The 21368-nt window shown below is 43.6% G+C and overlaps 1 protein-coding gene across 2 annotated transcripts in view; it reads left to right on the top strand.

Annotated features, from left to right (window-relative positions):
- Window positions 1–21368, top strand: part of pip5k1ca (phosphatidylinositol-4-phosphate 5-kinase, type I, gamma a) — a 49742-nt gene that overhangs the window by 3103 nt on the left and 25271 nt on the right. For both annotated transcript variants that reach the window (XM_068702427.1, XM_068702428.1), the window contains exons 2-6: window positions 16106–16137; window positions 17887–17973; window positions 18196–18326; window positions 18461–18578; window positions 20517–20669. In XM_068702427.1, coding sequence (XP_068558528.1) covers window positions 16106–16137; window positions 17887–17973; window positions 18196–18326; window positions 18461–18578; window positions 20517–20669 — 521 coding nt within the window. The remainder of the gene's footprint in view (window positions 1–16105; window positions 16138–17886; window positions 17974–18195; window positions 18327–18460; window positions 18579–20516; window positions 20670–21368) is intronic.

Consider the following 21368-nt stretch of genomic DNA (forward strand, 5'->3'; position numbering starts at 1 on the left):
GTAAAATATACTGAAAATCATACTTTCGTAGCTATACGTATGAAAAATGAATATACTGTAATTCGTAGATATCCAAGGAAATCAAATCATATGTAATCCACAGACTGTATGTAAGAGGTGGACGTAGTCATCGTGACGTCGCCCATTGGATTGTGAGCTGTCGTTATGAAGCCAAGGGTTCGGCGATTTGGCGGTCGCCATCTTGGATTTTTTGCAACCTGTGAACGGAGGTGGCCATATTTGGAAATGCGGAGGAGTGACGTAGAGACGTCGTACACGGCTCTGGTAGCGGCAGCGACCTGTCGATCACAAGGTAGCCCCGCCCCTAAAGCATCCCCCTGCTTTATGGTCTGTTTGACTCTAAATGGAGCATAATGTACTAAATGAACATCATGCTGTATTGAAGAAGACTTGAAACTAGAGATTGAGACCATAAACTCATGTTTACAATGTTTACTGAGGGAATAAATCAAGAGAGAAGTAGAGTCATTTTCTCAAAGGCTTCTATACAACCAGACTCCTTTTTAGTTTTTTTCAAAAGTGGAAATTGCTGGATAATTTGTAGGAAAATGCATGAAAAATGAGGAATGGCTTCTTGTAAGATATCATACGGACCGCTGTATGAGGATACGTTGCACTGAAATATGTCAGAGCACAAATACAGAACAAGGGGAAAAAAATCAGGAATTATGACATGACGCATGCAGTTTAAAATGTATCACTGCAGGGCTGAAGTCTGGCTGCGTTGCAGGCTGATGGAACAGAAACTCACCTAAACTCTGTTCTTTTTCGTCACCATTTGAATCAGAGAATAGACGTTGTGAAAGGCAGACCTTTCACAACGTCTAGAAACGTTCATTTCTATGGCAGTGTCACAACAATCTGGCGTTGGCACTGGTCAACAGGAGTGAATGGAAATAGGTCTTTCTTGATTCTCATTGGCTGTTCACGTAACAAGCGCTCCACCCGAGAGCTTGGTTAACGTCAGATCTTGCGTATGTATGATCGTAGGCTGCTGCAGTCGGCTCAGCTGATCAGAATGTGTGAAGACGGCGCCGTGTGTGTGTGTGTGTGTGTGTGTGTGTGTGTGTGTGTGTGTGTGTGTGTCACAGCTGGCTGTTAAATATCCTTCTGAGCATTTAGTCCCATTCAGAGCTCCTCAACCTCAGGCAGTCGTAATTTGTCCCTATAGTCTTGTGTGAGAAGACAGCATTAATCTCACTTATCTTCTCCCCAGCACTCCAGCACTCCGACGGCTCTCACTAGGGCTGCATTATACATGGCTTCAAGAACGACAGGGCGATGTGCGCAGGCGTAATAGTCGCATTTGCAGGGCGTGCAACGTCAAGTAAGGCTACTTAACTCAACCATGTCGCGCTAGAACTTTTTTGTTGCTTGATGCAAAAGTAGGTACTCTCATTTTCCATAAATCTACATTAAAAAGTCTGTTTGATGGAACATAATTTACCACCAATCAAAATAGTTGTTCATCAATTAATCGAACGACAATGAGCGAGAGGCGGGACAAAAAAACCACAGAGGAGGAAGGTTTGGTTGCAATGTCGGTTGCATGCAAATATCCCGGCTGCAGAAAGGATGATGTTGACCAGAAACAGGACCTTGTTGTCATCTGGAGAACAAAAAAAGAAAATCCTGTATTTTCTTTCATATTGCAAAATATATTGCAGAAACGAAATATGAAAAATACAAATATGTCAGTTTGTATTTTTGTACCTTTCAATATCACGCAGCCCTACCTCTCACCTTCAACCTTGACTCTCCTCTCCTACCTCCTCATCCCTTAGTGATTTGGTTCATTTGTCACTATCCATCAGCTCCCCCCCCCCTCTCCTTTGTGTTTTCCTCAGTTCACCGCTTCAGGCTAGGCCTGTCAGAATTGCTGACGGAGTCACAAAGGGTGGTTGCCTTCTGTGGACTCTACCATCTATTTCCTTCCTCCTTATTCCTTCTTCAAGGTCCCCCCCCCCCAGTGTGCCAGTATCCGTTTGCATCCCGGTGGCCGATGCACAGGGCTTGCATATGCCTCCGCCAGGTTATTTGATGTCACAGTGTTTTACGTAGATGATGACGCAGTTCATGGAGGGGGGGGGGGTAGCTGTGTAGAATTCCAGGCTGCATCTTCTTCTTTTGCCGTGGCGACTTTGCAGCTGCAGAAGGTTGTTTTGTGCCACTGCATGAGGCTCGGCTTTACACTCTCACGACTGCAGCGTCTTCCTCCCCTCAGAGGGGAAAATTAGGCCCCCGCTGTTTTCAATTAGGAGAGGCTATAGTGTATCGTTTCATAATCAGCCGCACCAGGAGCATGAAGCTGTCAAACTCATCTTGAACACCCACATGGAATTAGTAGTACTGCCTGCTTGGGACTTCACTTAATTGCACCTATTCTGGTACCGAGGAAATTAGCAGGGATGCTTCAGTGCAGCAGCAGCAGCGGTGAACCAGTTGACACGTTATCGTTTGGGCCACGCGGCGGGTCAGTACCAGGGCTGCACGATAAGGGCCACAATGATAGTCGCGATTCGTTTGATAAATATTGAGCTCACGATTATTCATCGAGTTTAGAGACAAAACATTTGCGTTTAATAAACTGCTTTCATTCTCATGTTGTTGCTACATTCCTGCTAATTTTAGCATCAAAATAAGTCTCTTCTTCACCTGAATCCAGTGCATTCTCATTACTCTTCTACTACGCATGCATATTAAGAGTTCATACCGCCATGGAGCAATGGAGCATGCTCATGTCACTGTGGGAAGCCGAAGTCTTGATCGCAATTACTATCAGTTTGTTTGCGCAGCTCTGTCGCCTCACAGCAAGAGCATCCTGGGTTCGGACCCGATCTAACCAGCTGGAGCCCCTCTGTGTTCGTCTACGTTGGTTTCCTCCACGCTTCCTTAAAACGTTCCCTCGAGGTGAAGTGGGAACTCTAAATCGCCCGTCATTAATGTGTTTCGTGTCGGAACCTGCACAGCGTGCTCCTTGCTCCTCGTTCAGTGGAAGCTGAGATAATTCCCCCAGATGAGCTTTTTTTTTTTTTTTTTTTTTTTTTTTTTAGAAAATTGATTTATTAACCAACAACAACTTTTAATTTCTAAACAGCGTGGGACCCGTTGACTGAAAGCCCCCCCCTGCGTTGGATTTACCGCTCCGGTTGGTCGGATTTATCTCCCGTGGAAAGATTTACCGACGCGCTCTGTAACCCACTGCGGTGACGTGCGTTTGATTTATCAAACAGGGAACGCCGATGTGGAAGCACAGCTCGCCTGTCGTCCGAGGCACAGCTTACATATAATCAGTGGACTTCTCTGCACAGTGCAGTTTGACCTGTTCACAGAATCATTACTATCATGCAACTTGGAACATTTTTTTTATTTGTAATAAATGCCCAAGTCATTTTCTCAGTCTGAAGTTCATTGCAGCCTTAGTAGAAGGTTTGCTATGAAGTATAAACATTGCTATTGATACTTAAAAGTTATTGTGTGGAACAATCTAACTGTTTATGAAACCCTCCATTTCACTTTGACGCCTCTTTATCAGCGCTCCCTAACCTTTCTATTGTCTTTTTATTCATGTAAGACAATATTTTCACGGATCGGCCTTCAACGACGAAATAAAAGGATACGACTGGCGTGAAAACAAATATAAAATGCAAAAAACCCCCAAAAAAAACAAAAAAAAGTAGTTACTTATTCTTTCTGTGCGGCCCGGTACCAAATGACCCACGGACCGGTACCGGTCCGCGGGCCCGGTGGTTGGGGACCGCTGCTCTATATTGCTATTTCTATATAGCTGCTCATAATGCTTGTCATCGATTCCACCGGGTTGGATTCAGCGCAAAATCCCAAGTTCCTTGTAGGAATTTGTACTATTTACTATCTCTATGTTTTTAAGCCGTTGCAATTATTAATGAATTATGAACACACAATAGCTTTTACAGCCATGTTGTAAACACAAGCTGAAAGAAAGGCGCAATGCAAAGTTGTTGTAGTTCTGGCCCCTGATGACTTCTAGTGTTTGATGTCGAAGGTTGTGTCTTGCCCACGTCGTAACATGTTCTGCTCCACAATCCCCCTCAGTGGGTCATTCATTGCTCTCTTTGCGCTGCAGGGAAATATCTCCACCTCTCTCTCTCTCTCTCTCTCTCTCTCTCTCTCTCTCTCTCTCTCCAGGCTCCCTCCACAGACAGATATCTGTTTCCGCCGTGCTTTTGACATTCTGGGGTCAACTTGGAGAAGAAGCCTCAATTTTCTATCCAGTCTGGAGCTGGATCAGCAGCTGCAGGCTGTGTTATTTTGCTGCTTTATATATATATATTTTTTTTTTTTTTTACAAAGGACCGCTGCTGCTGTCAGTTTTTCAGCAGTAGCTGTGGAATCATTTTGTCTTTGAAACCCACAGATAGCCTCACATCAGAGGTAGAGGCGTCCCTCTGTAGGTTAGGGACGGTCAATGTCGCAGCTTGCCGAGTAACCGGCCGTTTACCTGAGGCTGTGGCGCCGGATCCTCTGCGCTCTGTGTGTGTGGGGGGGGGGGGGGGCATGCTGGGATTAGATGCAATGTCTCACAGCATTCGGATGATGGCTGTTAAAACTGAGGTGCGACATCGGTCAAATTAAAGCGATTTTAAGTCCAAATTGCTGCCGTTGTTTGTGAATTTAGGTCCTTATTTTGAGGGGCAACGGTGCTCTGACAACCAGTCCGGTGAGTCATTTGCTCCACAACATCGTGACAGTTTGATAATGTTATACAGATGCATATATATATATATATATATATATATATATATATATATATATATATATATATATATATATATATATATATATATATATCGGAATAACAGCTCACTGTGTGCTTTCAGCTTCTGTATTGCCTTCCTGAGTGACACAAGAGTTTTTGTTTTTTTTTATTTTCAGCTCGGCAGCCCCAGGCGTCAAACTAAATCTGCCGCCGTGTGTAAATTGTTGCGTACAGGTATGAGCAGCACTTCCTCCACACTGTTGTGCAACTGCGCTCCCTCTGTGGTTACAGCAGATTACCCTCCGCTGAGTCACAGAGTCGCTGCTCTCGGCAATAACAAGCGGCACACACAGGAGTCGGGCTGATCACCAGCCTGTTTATTTGTATCATCCACTCCCATGACTCCCTACTCTCCTCTCCTCTCCATTCCCTAAAAGGACCTCTCTCTCTCTCTCTCTCTCTCTCTCTCTCTCTCTCTCTCTCTCTCCGTGCTTCGACTGCATTTTTGTTCAGGATCAGCGAGGATCACTGAGCTCAGTTCTGATCTGGAAGCTCAGTAATGAAAAACGTACTGAAATTAATTGCATAAGAGTTTGAGCGCACGTGCGTCACTTTTTGCTGGGAGGACTGAGCTGTTTTTAGCTCCGCCCGTAGAGCAGGAGGCGCAGGACACTCTCGACACAACGTCCCCAAACTAGCCTGAGGCGTCCAGGAGAAACCGGCATTGTGAACATTGCTACAACTCTTCCCCTGATGTGGTTTTGTACCAACTCAAGACGGGATGTTGACTCACACACACACACACACACACACACACACACACACATTCCCGGGCATTCCACCACACAAGCAGACGTCTGAAGTTGCTGTTGTGTTGACCTCCGGAGGCGTGTCGGTGTCTTAAAAGCCGCTGCTATGATATTCTGTCAGGACTTTGGCCGAGCTGCTCGACTTTCTTTTTGCATCTCCCCGCTTTGAATTTCCATTCCAAAAAAAAAAAAAAAAATTTGCAAAAAAATTACACTTTCATACCCACCTGTTCCATTAGTCTGATCCACGTGTGTGAAATTAAGATGCAACTGTTGCAGCCTCTCCGGAGCGGCGGCGAGATTTATGTGCTGCAGTTATTAGCTGCTGTCAGCCGCTGCCAGGCCAGTCATTCCATCCACTTCTCACCGTCGGTCTGAAAGGTGGATGGATGGATGAGGACGGTGGAGGCAGGCGTGGCATTTTAATGAGGTTTGCATATGAAGGTTTGCATATGGAGATTTTTTTGTCAACCTTTCACCAGCAGAGAAATGTGGGAAATATATATCTTTTTTTTATTATGTAACAGAAATACAGCCCTTTTAATCGTCAGTATTCCATATGAGATTCAGAGCATTCATATAACAGGAAACAGCTCTTTGCTTTGTCGAGATATGGTGGATATGTGATGGCTAGCTCCCAACCGACGACGTCAGCACATTTGCCCTTGTTAGCGCTGTTAGCACCGTTAGCTGCAAGCTGCCAGCTAAGCTGTCGCCATGTTGAGAGCTGTTGAGAGGCAATAGATACGCTCTTGGATTTCATACCTTTTTTTTTTAGTTTTCCCCACTTAATGCTGAAGCAGAGACAGAAAACCAGACAGACGGTCTCCTGGCTTCCACCTGTCCCTGTCCTTATCCTGATAATCCAGACGGGTAGTCTAGTAGCCCGGAGAGAATGGGATTGGGATTAGAGATAGTAGAACGGTGGCTGTGATGTAGCTGGATTTACATCCAGGCGTCTGTCTGCTTGTGTGTCTGGGTGTAAAAAGGCCTGAGCTGAAAACACAGATGGAAGGATAGATGGATGGATGGATGGATGGATGGATAGATGGATACATGGATACATGGATGGATAGATGGATGGATGGATGGATACATGGATACATGGATGGATGGATGGATGGATGGATGGATGGATGGATGGATGGATACATGGATGGATGGATGGATGGATGGATACATGGATGGATGGATGGATGGATACATGGATGGATGGATGGATGGATGGATACATGGATGGATGGATGGATGGATGGATACATGGATGGATGGATGGATAGATGGATGGATACATGGATACATGGATGGATAGATGGATGGATGGATGGATACATGGATACATGGATACATGGATGGATGGATGGATAGATGGATAGATGGATGGATGGATACATGGATGGATGGATGGATAGATGGATACATGGATGGATGGATAGATGGATAGATGGATGGATGGATACATGGATGGATGGATGGATGGATGGATAGATGGATACATGGATGGATGGATGGATACATGGATGGATGGATGGATGGATGGATAGATGATAGATGGATGTCAGTCTCTTTTTCAATGTTGTTGTTTTACAGCTCTTGTCTGGAGGAAATCAGTGGCTCTTTGCTCTGTTTGTTTCTGATTTAAAGCAAAGGTTGCTGATGTTTTTCTTTTGGCTGCTGGTCAATTTGAATGCAAAGGCAGGCTAGCATATAAATTATTCATCATTTGTCTTTTTCTTTTTTTCTTTCTTCTTGTAATCATTCAGTGGCAACTCAAACTGAAATGTAAGGAAAAAGGTGAACTTAATATTTTTATTTATTCTGTTTTTGTTTGTTTAGTAGAAATAAAAGCCCCAAACCCCAGAGCTCAATTTATATATATATATATATATATATATATATATATATATATATATATATTGAAATGAGAAAAGCAAATCTTTGCATTGGAGAGGCTTTAACGAGCATTTATCAAAACAGTATTCTTTTACTTTTTTATGTTGATTTCTTGTCTAATTAGTTAAGTTGTATGAAGAACAAACTATTAGACATTATCTATTATTAGATATTAGACGCTATTAGAGCTTAAACAATTAGTTTCTTTATCGATTTGCCGTTCTAGAGAGGACATTGATCTGCATCTTTTTGGATAATCTGTTTTTTTTTTCAGTTTTCTATGAGAGTAAACTGATTTATTTGTTTTAATTTAATTACGTTTACCGTTGGTTGGACGAAAAGAGCAATTTTAAACATGAAGAAGAACTTATAATCTGTATTTTTCACTACTTTCTGACAATCAACGGATTCATCTATGAAGAAAATGATAACTCGCAGCCTTGGTATTCCGTAAAGACTCTCTTTGTGAATAAAGGACTCGGCAGCAGTTTGCCTGAATGCAGACTGTTGCTGCGGCTCATCATCGAGCTTCCTCGCTAAACGTCTCAAAGGGAGGGTTGTTGGTTTTTTTTTCTCGAGCCAGCAGAAGGCAGGAAGCTTTTTATTAAGCCCGCTTGCTTTCGCCTGATGCCATTGATGGTAATGGATGACTTGGCATAGTGAAAAGCTGTCCTCTCCAGCCGCTGCTTCCTCCACACATTCACTGTATTGTACAAAGGGTATGATATGCACTGACAGCGGAGGACGGAGCAGCCCCCCCCCCCCCCCACACACACACACACACACACACACACACACACACACACACTCTTTGTGCACACCGCTTTGTTCAGTAAATCAGAGGACGGCTGAGGGGAAATGTACTTTGCGGATGAGTGCCGGCACCAACACACGCTAGTTTAATAAGACGTATTTAGAACGGCGTTCAACCATACTTCCTTCTGCAAGTAGCTGGCACTACCGTGTGTGTGTGTGTGTGTGTGTGTGTGTCTCTGCCTGTGTGTGTGTGTGTGTGTGTGTGTGTTTACATGCAGAAGTAGTAAGGATAAGCTGTAAGGATATTATTCGGCCAAAGTGCCGTAATTGCGAGGAACACTTAAAGCCTCTCTGACAAGCTTAGCGTTTTGGAAGTCGATGACTCCGTAATTATTAGGGTCGACGTCCAAGTCGCCCTGATCCAGGAGGACCGGTCATCCGAGAGGAATTATCGACACACGGAGACACAGATATTACACACAGGAGCAACGATGAGTACGTTTGCTCGCGAATTAGTGTCCCGGTGTCCTTTAGGTCCCGGTTACAGACGCACAGAGAAGCTCCTCTGCTGGGTGTATGGGATGGATTACTCTGAAGGAAACCAGGATGCTGTGACATGAACACCTCTTATCCTTGTGTCTGACATCTGCACAGATGTGACTTGAATCACATAAGAGGGGGGGGGGAGATTTGAGAAGAATAGTTTGACGTTAAGCTTATTAGGGGATGCACATTTTCATTCATTTATCACGTCCTCCACTCTCCGGGGTTGTTCGCTGTGATGGTGACTCGTACTCCGGGTCCGCCAGCGCTGTACTAATAAAATGTATTATTATTATTATTATTATTATTATTACTCATGCCCATCTCTTATTGGCTCTCCCTGCCAGGGGTTAGACGAGAAGCTGTGTTTCCCGTTATATTTGTTTTATTCGTACACAAACAGAAACGTAGAGACGACTGCTCTGTGCTGTAACTCCTTTTGAGTGACTTACTCTCTGCCGGTTGCCTGGCGACAAGATTCGTTTTAGTGAGCTTAAGAGGTTGTGTGTGGAGGGGGGGGGGGGGGGTTTGTTACTTCAGATAGAGGCTAGGCTAGCTGTTCCCCCCTGCTTCCAGTCTCTATGCTAAGCTTAAGCTAATCATCCCCCCGGCTCTAAGCTTCATTTTTTTTTACTTTACAGACACAAAGGTGGTATTATATATATATATACATATACATATATATATATATATATATATATATATATATATATATATATATATATATATATACATATATATACATATATATATATATATATATATATATACATATATATATATATATATATACATATATATATATATATATATATATATACATATATATATATATATATATATATATATATATATATATATATAAGCATACATCCCAAAATGTTAAACTATACCTTTAAATAATACAAAGATTACATGTTGAACCGAAAGTACCAAGTGTTGCGCGTCTCCGTTACTCTTGATGAGACAGTTTTTGTCCCAAAGCGACGACAAAACAAAGTTACGGAAACGGCCGCTGTGGAGGAGCTGTGCAGATGTCACGGCGTCTGAAAACAAGTAAACATCTCATTGATGAAGACTGTGTCATACACCGCCTCCACTTTTCCATCCTGGGCCAGAGACAAGAGGATGAGGACCACGCCGACATCAGGGGGGCTCAAGGGTCAGGATCCAGTTTGCCTTCCCTCCATCACCGTTGCGTAACCCTCCTGTGTGAAGTGAACTGGGCTGAGGTTAACCGTGAATTAACATTTTCTCCGGGCGTCTCGGTCTCATCCTCGCGCCGTTCTCTGCACTGTTCACCTGAAACAGCTCCAGTCGGCTGCCTTTGTTCATTTTCCTGACAAGGAGTCATTGGATTCCTGCTCCCCCCCCCCCCACCCCCCCCTTTCAGGTTTAGGTCAGATGAAAATTGAAAATTAATATTACAATTGGGAAAAAATACAAAATACAAAATGAACACCCGATCGATAGCGGCGCCAGTAGTGATCCAATCTGGGTCAGACGTGGCTGTCGAGTAAGACACATCAATGCTGCCTACAGTGTGTGTGTGTGTGTGTGTGTGTGTGTGTGTGTGTGTGTGTGTGTGTGATGTTAACAATTAAGTTTGGCACCAAAGTCGTTATTTGTGCTGGAATCGTTTCGTCGCTGAGAGTCACTAAGCCGTCGTATGGAGCTGCTGTCGATGGAGTTTAAAAACAAATTATTTAATGATTTAAGTAGCAATAAGCTGCAGCGACAGATTCTCTCTATAACCCAACGAACTGTTTAGAGGGTGTGTTGTATTTTCCTCAGTGATGTCGATTAAATTAAATGCCAGCAAACCCCCTTTTAGGGTGTTTTGTGTTTTCAGTGCTCGGTTGCCGTCGTATGAGGCTGCAGCCGGTTTTATTCAGACGTCTTTTCTCATCCTGAATGTTTTGTATGAACGAGAGGGACGACAGTCGTATGCGTCTGTATGTGTAGCTGTGCTAACGGCGGCAGGGAAGGACGTGAAGGCGGCGTCCGTCTGTTGATTCCGAGCACGCGTACGTTAGTCATAGAGATAGAAAGGCTGGTTGACCTCAATTGGGGGAACCATGGAAACAAGGGGGTGAAAATGTGCGTGTGTGTGTAGGATGGAATATAAACACGAGGCCACAGCCGATATCTTTTTTTTTGTTTTTTTTATACATTTACTGTGTTACTGCGCAGGTCCAAGAGCCGGATGGTAGTGCAGCTCAGTGACTCGGGACTTCCATGTTTTTTTTTTTGTTTTTTTTTAGGTTTCTCGGGACTTGGGTCATCATCCCGCACATCGTAAAGCAAGTCTGGGCAGGAATCGATCTTACGTGTCCGTTGCAGAGAACTCGCTTCATGTAGTGCTGTGTGATTAACAGCCTGTGCACCGGAACACAGCACCGTAGTGGTTCATAAAAACACAGTGTCTGGACCGTCGTGTTTACTGTACTTTTTTTTTTGGACCATAAAGTGTTTGCGCTGTGGTGACACAATTTTAACGAACAAATGAAACTCTGTTAAGCAAATATACAGACTGTCTGTTACGATTCTGCGGTTTGGCAGCGGCAGGTCTTATGTGAATTGGCAATTCAGTCGCGGATTAATCGGCGGCGCCGGTCCGGCGTGAGCGGGTCAGACGCGCGTCAAACACACGATCCCGTATCCTGCGTCAAACACACAGGGTCTGTGTGTGGGAGAAAAAAAAAAAAAGGATATAAATTCCGGGTGCGTTTCGCTTCACCTCCCATGGCTCCCATCGCCAGCTGGTAATGGGCCGCTCTCTTCAGGGTGGAGGAGTGGGCCGTTAAACACAGCACATAGCGGCCAGAGGCTGTTTTATTTGTACGGGGGGGGGGGGGGGGGGGGGGGGGGGGGGGGGGGGGGGGTCTATTTGTTGTTCCGTCCCCCTGAAGAAGTCCACAGACTGCTGCTGCAGCATGCTGGTGGAGGTGGTGGTGGTGGTGGTGGTAGTAGGACCTATTTTCTCACTCTGTAGCACTTTACCTGTTGAAGATAAATGGAGGGATGTTAACAATGAGGAGATGTTATCGTGTATTCCTGAAGATGTTTTTCACACCGTCTTTACAGGAAAGCCGTTATGAAATATGGGGGAAAAAAAATAAAAATAGAAGCACTCTCGTCATCATAACTCCTGCCTCTGCTTTCCCTCTGGTCTCTTTTAATACACTTTCGACATCGTTACGTCTGTAGCAAAAGCCAGCGGGTCATCGGGGTTTTGTCACTTGCACTCGCATTTGGTTGCCCGTAATCATAATGTGATTATATTTCAGTCTGCCGCAAAACAAATTAAATGGACAAAATGTAGATGTATAGTTGCACGTTGCTGTTCCTCCGGCGTTCACACGTCTCTCTTCTTACATTAGCCATCTCCACGCTACCGTAATGTAATTTATAGTAATGCTGTTCGTGTCTGTGTTTTTACTGCATGCAGCTGAGGATGGAGGAATATTAGAATGTATTATGTAAATCCATAAAGGTCACATAAAGGTAAAAACAGTATAGCTGATGTTATTGTCATTTCAAGACTATTTTACGCAAAGATATAATAGCGTAATAATGATTATTTAATAATTATTTTAATAATAATTTAATTCTTAAAGAAGAATTGGAATGCGTAAAAAATATTGAAATATTCTCAATAAATAAAAGATAAATAGCATATAACCACAGAACCAGAGCCATAAATAAAATGGACTCTCTGTTAACAAAAATGTGCAGGAAAAACCTGCCTGTTTATTCTGGCATTGGCTAATATGTTGGTCACATTAATATGTAGCAATATAAAGGTCAGCAAAAATGATGGAGGCCACGTCCATATATTGTAAGATATGTCGATAACGTTTAAAGAAAATGAAGGTCATGTCCAAAGTTAAAAGTGATCGAGCTCGTGTCCGTATTTTGCACGATGAGTCGATAACTTGAAGAAAAAAAAAATCATGGTCATGTCCAAAATATCGTACGATAAGTTGATCGCACACACACACACACACACACACACACACACTCACTCTGCCTATAGTCTCCACTATAGTTGTCACACACTCACACATACCTGCACATGCATACACACACACACTGAGGGCAGTCTTAAGAGGTGCAGGCATGCGGAAAGCAAACGATGCGGTTGCATTAAGATACATGACACACACACACACACACACACACACACACACACACACACACACACACACACAAATACATGTACACACAGGCAGCAGACATTTGGAATTGACAGAAGAGATGGAACCACACTTAGCCAGCCAATAACATGCATCCACACACACACACACACACACACACACACACACACACACACACACACACACACACACACATACATAGTATGAAATGGTAACAAGCAGAAGAGCCTCCTCTTTAATTATCTGCATTCCTTCACCAGCAGTTTTTTTTTTTTTTTTTTTTTTTTCCTCCAATTTGATTCCCTGGATGTTCCAGCTCGGGAGCGTTGCCGGGTTCGCAATTGGCACGCTCGGGCTCGCTCATCTCCGTGCAAATGTGTGTGTGCATGTGTGACAGAGGGAGGGAGATAGAGACACAGAGCAGGAGGAGGGCTGGCAAAGCAGGCCATTCTGTGGCTCAGTCACATGGGCGTCCACGAGAGGCAGAGACGAGAGACGAGAGACGAGAGACGAGAGACGAGAGACGAGAGAGGCCGGCTATCAATTCAGCCGCAAACACAAAGAGTCGAGCTGCGAAGATGCTATCCCGCTCCTGAGTGACACCGGGTTAAATAGGTTAGCTGTTAGCGCCTCAGCTGGTGAGGGAGATGCATTTTATACCGGTGAGAGGTTTGGAGCCTCCAGAATTTACAGCCAGAAAGTCATGTTTCACCGCCTGTCATCCTTATTTGGCCTTATTTTATGCATTGTTTTTTTTTGTTGTTTTTTTAACAGCATGACAAACATGTCACGGTAGAATAACCACACGTGTAACTGATAACACTATTATATTTGCCTTACATCGTTTAGCTTCAGTTCCAGGCTCACTGGAGAAGCTTATTGGGCCATCGATGATGTTCTGTTTAATTCTACAACAAGTCACAACGTCTGCATCGAAAAAAAGGTCTATCGTGGATTTTTTTTTTTTTTCCCCTAGCAAATTTGCATGCACGAGCTTCAGGTAGTTGAAGCGTGTGTTGCTAATAGATAGTATAGATCATGCAGGTATACGGTATGTACGGAGTGTGTCACCATGCTCGCCAAACAGTCGGAAAACCTGTAGATTCATGTTGTCAGAGGTTTGATAGATTGCTGGTATTTCCTGCGTCACTTGTCAGGGTTTTATTGCATTTGCGGCGAGATTAATCAGCCTCTACCGGAGTCAGATGTAGCTTTCCATCTTTGTCTTTCTCTCTGCTGTGACGGTGTTTGTGTGTCAGAGTGAAGCTCAACTCTGCCTCTTGTGTAAAGACAGGCCCCTCCCCCAGCTCTCTCTCTATATAGATATATATATATTTTAGCGATAAAAGCTGTAATGCAGAGTCCACGTTGATTCATTACTATTCTGCAATGCACTTATCGCTTGCTTACGCAGTCAGCTGTCAGAAGCAGCAACGCGTCCATTTTGAACCAGTTTGAACAGAACAGAGCCATTGTTAGTGTTGTCTGTGACACCTGTGCTCTTCCTACTGTGAGAAATCAAAATGTCTGCTGTGTGTGGGGGGAAAAAAAAAAGAAAAATGGGCCCTTTTATGTACTTTTAACTCTTATTAATGCCTGTGCAGCGGCGATAACAGAAAATCCATCCGACCAAAATCAGTACTAATGGAAAAATGGAAAGTGAAGATGAATAAAACGGATTATTTTATCTCACCGCTGATATTTGCATCCTCCCTTTTATTTCAAATCAAAAACGGTCAGACTGTTGTCGACGTGTCTGCAGGTTTCTCTCTAAAATTCCACCATCTGGGCGACTGAGTGCGATATTGGTGATGAAGATGACGGAGTGGGAATTAATCTTCCTCACTCATAGCCGTCTGAAGCCCTCTCTCCTCTGTCTCCTTCCACTCTTTCTTTTGCTCATTTGGTGTTCTCCCTCTCTCTCTCTCTCTCTCTCTCTCTCTCTCTCTCTCTCTCTCTGTCTCTCTGTCTCTCTCTCTCTCTCTCTCTCTCTCTCTCTCTCTGTCTCTCTGTCTCGCTCTCTCTCTCTCTCTCTCTCTCTCCCTGCCCCCCTGAGCCTCGTCTCCGTTATTATGCTGAGTGTTTATACGGCTATAATTATGCCTCTATTTCAGGCCATCCTGGCAAAAACAGTGCTCTGATTGCCTTTTTTTTTTCTTTCTCTTCTGCCTACGTCCTGTTTATTAGACTTTAAAAAAAAAAAAAACATCGCAACATAACAGATGTAACTCTGGGATTCGTTAGATTGCCATTTGTGCCATTTGCATTTGTGAGTCTCTCGGTGAAGCACATTTCAACCTCGATATCAGAGTGACAGTGTGTAGTTTACTCCCACGTTAAGAGACTCACAGCAGGTTTCCAGAGCTGTTTGTAAATTTAAATGTGCAGTGAAGGGTCGGGGGATCGATTTGAGTGAAAAAGGGTGTCTGAGCTTCTTCTTTTTTTGTCAAGATTTATGCATGTTTGTGTTTTACCCAGGCGGCAACCTCCAGTCCTGAAAAGTGAAGTCAATGCAGAAGAGCCTTAAATCAGGGGGCGACTCCTCTGGTCGTATAGAAGTCTAGTCTAAAATGACTCTACTTCTCTCTTGATTTATTCCCTCAGTAAACACTGTAAACATGAGTTTATGCTCTCAATCTCTAGTTTCAAGTCTTCTTCGATACAGCATGATGTTCATTTAGTACATTATGGTCCATTTAGAGTCAAGGGGATGCTTTAGGGGCGGGGCTACTTTGTGACACGTGACAGGTCACTACCGTGTACACGGCGTCTCTACGTCACTCCTCCGAATATGGTCACTTCTGCTCACTGGTTGCAAAAAAAAAAAAAAAAAAAAAAAACAAGATGGCGACGGCCAAAATCTTAAGATTCCAGGCTTCAAATTCGCAGTCCTCTCACCAATGAGTGACGTCACGTCCACTTCCTATATACGGTCTATGGTTTAACCCTTTACATTTGACAAGCGGTGGACCGACCAGCGGACCGAACAGACGGACCTTTCCATCTCTAGAGGCGCTAGTTCAAACAGAACGGCTTTAGAATGGACTCGGTGCCCTCGTAGCTTTTGTTTCCTGCGGAATAATATTCTAATATTAGTCACACAGAGCACTAACGATGCTGAGTAATGGAGCCTCTCTGTAACACCGTCATCTCTCTCTCTCTCTCTCTCTCTCTCTCTCTCTCAGATGCTGCTGCCAGGAAAGCCTTCATCACAGAGGTGAGCTTCCATCTTGTCCCTGTGATCATCTGCTCTGTAACGCTTCTCCTTTTACTGAGGATCCAAGGCGGTTAATATTTGGGTCAATTAATAATCCGTGTTCCTCGCTTGGCGCATGAAGACCGGCGCGGAAAAAGCCAGTAGAGACTACAATGTCCCAGAAGTATTTGAACATCACTTTAGTATTCTTTGTCTTTGCGGGACAACTTTTCTTAATCTTCATCCATCTGCTACTCTGCAAACATTGGATCCTGTTGTTGTTTGATTTGAGTCCACTGAGGACATTTCATTCTGCTTGAATGCCAATTTAAACCAAACTAGCTCAAAGAACGTAACTAACAGCGGCAGAAATATTCACATCCAATGTTTGGCTTTGAGATTTGAAATCGGATTAATTTACAAACTCTGCACAGTTTGAGAAAAGGCAAAGTTTATGAAGGTAGATTTGTGTCTTTATTACGCAAACAAAAAAATATGTTTTGAAAGCAAATTTCTCGCACTGCAATCAAAAATCAAGTTTGTAAGTGAAAATATATAAACTGAGAATACATTATTTGTTAGTTTTGCTTATGAAACTATAATTTTTGGTTGCAAAACAAAACCCCTTTGCTTTCAAAACCAAAAGCTACGGTTTCAAAACCAAAACCAAAACGTAAAGCTACGAGTTGAGTTTGGACGTAGTGGGCGGGGCATACGCTGCTGAATGAGCCAGGAGTTTCTATTGGTGGGTTGGACTTACGTCACATGCACGCAGAAAGTGAAGCTTCATGTCAACAACGCCTCATGTCGTTCTTTAAAAAAAGAGACTCTACGACACTAACAACATGAAAAACTTACCTCCATGCCGCTCATCACAGTAACCTCTACAGTGGAAGTAGATGCCGGGATCCAAGTCGAACCCACCAATAGAAACTCCTGGCTCATTCAGCAGCGTATGCCCCGCCCACTACGTCCAAACTCAACTCGTAGCTTTACGTTTTGGTTTTGGTTTTGAAACCGTAGCTTTTGGTTTTGAAAGCAAAGGTTTTTGTTTTGCAACCAAAAATGATAGTTTCATAAGCAAAACTAACAAATACTTTATTTTCAGTTTATATATTTTCACTTACAAACTTGATTTTTGATTGCAGTGCGAGAAATTTGCTTTCAAAACATATTTTTTTGTTTGCGTAATAAAGACACAAATCTACCTTCATAAAAGTTACGCTAATTATAGAACGGAAGAACCTGTGCTGCGTCTCAATTCAGATACTTCTGTAAGTACTCCTCCACGTAGTACACTGTGTACACTGTGTACTTACTATTAATGACGATGACGTTTGACCGCTTCTTCTTCTTCTTCTTCTTCTTTTTCATAGCAATTTTAATTTGACAAATTATCGCAATAAATAAAGAATTCACTGTGACAATATTATTACTATAATTTAAAAATAAAAGAAATAAAAAGAGAATGCTATCAGTCAAAATAATCTTTAACTTTGTTCATTGTGCATTTTGTCTCTTTTATGGCAAATTAATCACATTCAAAATATGAGTTTTAGGGAGGTGGAGACAGAGTCTGTTACCATATGTCATTTTTAAAATATCACAGTATATCATCAATATACCGGTATATCGTGACACCAAAATACCAAGTGTGTGTACGGAAGAACGCAGATTGAGACACACTGGTCTGCTCTCATGCATTAATGCTGTGTCGCTCTCAAGTCTTGTCCTCACAACACACAAGTCCCTCTCCCTCTTGGTCTCCAGATGCCCTCATCCTCAGGCCAGCCCGGTCAGGGAAAGAAGATTGGCCACAGAGGGGTGGATGCATCAGGGGAAACTACGTACAAGAAGGTACTGTAAACAGCACATGCCTCTACCATGATGTGTTTTCTGGTTCTTATTAAGACTCCATTTTGCCCCCTTAAAAAGCAGGACACACGCTAGATTATTTTCCGCTCCGTCTCAGAAAAGAACCGATCACTGACTGCGAGGGTTTAAAGAAAGGGCGAGTGTTTCACTCACCACTTCTCCCCCCCCCCGGCCCCCCCCCGGCCCCCCCTCCTCTCTCCACAGACCACATCCTCGGCCTTGAAAGGTGCCATCCAGCTGGGCATCGGCTACACGGTGGGCAACCTGAGCTCCAAGCCGGAGAGAGACGTGTTGATGCAGGACTTCTACGTGGTGGAGAGCATCTTCTTCCCCAGGTCTCTTGAACCAATAATACATGCAGTCTGTTTCCAGTAGCTTGAATGCGTGTTGTTCTTAACCCGGCCGTTTGACGTTTACTTGATTTTGACCCCTGTCTTCCGTGTGCTGTGCTCATTTTTCCGCGCTTCAGTGAAGGCAGCAACCTCACTCCAGCCCACCATTTCCCGGACTTCCGCTTTAAAACCTACGCTCCCGTGGCCTTCCGCTACTTCAGAGAACTGTTTGGCATCAGGCCGGATGACTACCTGGTAAGATTTTAAGTTGTGTGTGTGTGTGTGTGTGTGTGTGTGTGCAGTGTGTACTGCGGAAGGAACTAACCCGTCGAGACGTGTAGAAATATCTTTGGCTCATTATGAAATTGTGGCCAGTAGCACTGGTGTGTCCCTAAACCAATTAATATTGAATTCTCACCACACGGATGCTGAACTCTCTCCAGGACAGATAGAATAGTATGGATTGGTGCGGCTAGTTATGGTGGAAGTTGAACTACAAACTCAGCATTAGCTTAGAATCAGATCAGATCAGATAGACCTGGAGGAGCAAGAAAGAGCATTTGAGAGGGATGGAAGTAGAAAGGGAAGGGAGGCAAGACCAGGAAAAGACAAACAGAGTAAATGAACAGAAACACGTGAAGACAGAAAACCCCCAAAAAAAAGAAAGGAATCCATAAATATGAGAAAAGCTGAGAGGAGGAAGAACGAGGACGAGAAGCCGTGAGACGACACGAGAAAAGGACGGAGGGGAGGAAGAGAGGGAAGGCTGCACGATTCGCCGCTCTCCGCCCCGAGCAAGTCTAGCAGAATATACGGACACCGCTCAGTCGGCGTGTCTGAGTGTCCCACGTTTCTTGAATGCATCGGTCCTCAGACCACGCCACATCCTGCCTCGTTTCTGCCCGTCTCTCTCTCTCTCTCTCTCAGCCTGTGGTTCAAACAAACAAAACAAACAACAAAAATAACCTCCGACACACGAGCCACTCAGAGGCCCCGCATCTGGTACCGTCGACAACTACCTTTTTAAATTTAAGTCCGGTTACACTGAAGTAGGTATGACTCGGTTTATCGTTGCAGCTCTGGAGATATGTGATAATTATGTGATTCAGGTCGTATTTGCACTCAACAGATGAAACTGTGAATGTGAACATATTCATCCTTTACATTCACCAACGTTATCACCTTCACTGCTGCTTCTTCACGTCTACAAAAGGACGTCGCTGTCTGTTAAAATAATCCTTTTACCTGCCACTGTGTGTTTCACATTGTTGTTGTTTTTTCCCCCCTCTAACTCTGTTCAGTTGGGTTTTCTGGGAAAAAAAAAAAAAGGTATGAAAATGAAATGTCAGGCTCCTCTGAGAGGAACGTTTGAAAAGTGAACCATTAGCAGAGAGTCGGCAGAGGCGGCTTCAAAAAGGATGCTGATGAGAGAGAGGGCTAATTAGCCGAGTTAACCGTCATATCAGCAGGAGTCTGATGTGCGTATTAAAAGAGCTCCAATTTAAAAGCAGTCGTAATTTGACATCTAAATGCATCTAATCTATGTTCTGTTACAGCATGTAATGTTCTTGTTCCTCACTCTTTCTCTCTCATCTACTTCATACCATCATTTCTTTCTTTGCATTTCTGCCTGTTTTAATGTGTTTTTGTACGTATTTCGTTGGTCTTTGGCTCTATATCAGAGTGTATATGGGTCTCAACGTGCTGTTTGTAAAATGAGGGAAGAGGTTTAATATGCTTCTACCGCCTCGCAGGGACAGCAGGTCTGTCAGGTGGTTTTTTTATCGGGAGAGACTTCAGAGACTTGGTCCAAAGTACGCTGGAGGACACTGGATTTTAGGCAACAAAAACGTGATCGGAGGACTAATGTTTTGACGCAAAGTGTGTCTTCGTCAGAGTGAAACGGTACAGAGACTCTGATTCTCTTAAATATCCTCCCCTAACTAGGAACTAATCCAGCACAGACTGTAAAAAAACAGGGAGGGGACCATCAGCTGCATGTCGGCCGGGTTACGTTAGTCCATCCAAACATCTCAACGTGTGTTTTGGTTCATACCGGAATATTGGCTTCTGTATAAGCGATGTGTTTAAAGGCCGCAGGCTAATCCACAACTCAAGATCATTTTGTCTTAACTGTCAATGTACTTTTCTCTCCCCGTGTGTGTGTGTGTGTGTGTGTGTGTGTTCCTGCAGTACTCCCTCTGTAACGAGCCTCTTATCGAGCTGTCCAATCCCGGAGCGAGTGGCTCCGTCTTCTATCTAACGAGGGACGACGAGTTCATCATCAAGACTGTGATGCACAAGGAGGCTGAATTCTTACAGAAACTGCTGCCTGGATACTACATGGTAAGCTCAGTGTGTGTGTGTGTGTGTGTGTGTGTGTGTGTGTCATGTCATTTGCAAGAATCCTTTGCGACGATAAACAACCAATCGGAGCAGAGGAGTCTCCAACACAGCTGTCAATCACTGCTGCTCAAACTTGGCAGCGCTGATCAAATATAACTCAAGCTTCTTTCACTGTGTCGCGTATCGCTTGCCTCAAATATTTTCAGAAACATATTTGTGTTGCACTGTTGAGCTGTAAAATGAGAAAGTTTGCGACCCGTAAAACAGTCGAGCCAAAACCAAGCGCCGACCACCGGCCGGAGAGAAGCTATTAATATTAACGGAGGTTGCATTGACTTGCTCGAAGCTATGCTCGATAAATTTACCTTTTGTCCAAAAGTATTGGCAAATCATAACGCTATCATGATGTGTTCAAATGTAATCCTGTAAAATGTCGGTTTTTTTGGCAAGAAACCTCAATAAATCCAGTTGTTTGAAGGGAGATGTTTTGATATTAAAGAGGGGATTATGACCTGTTTAACTTCCTAACATTAGCTCCAAGCATCTTATGATCCATAACAGTTATTTGTCGCTGTGTGTCTGAGACGGTGGTGTAGAATGTTAGCTTTTGGGGTCTTGCTGTCAATTTCAGTTCTTAGAAAGAAAATCGGAGTCTGCGGGTCAGACTTTTAAAAAAGTAATCTCGGTCTGAGGAGACCT

This window comes from Cebidichthys violaceus, unplaced genomic scaffold (genome assembly GCF_023349555.1).
Source record: "Cebidichthys violaceus isolate CVI_PGR_0920_01 unplaced genomic scaffold, fCebVio1.0.p SCAF_84, whole genome shotgun sequence".
Lineage (NCBI taxonomy): Eukaryota > Metazoa > Chordata > Actinopteri > Perciformes > Stichaeidae > Cebidichthys > Cebidichthys violaceus.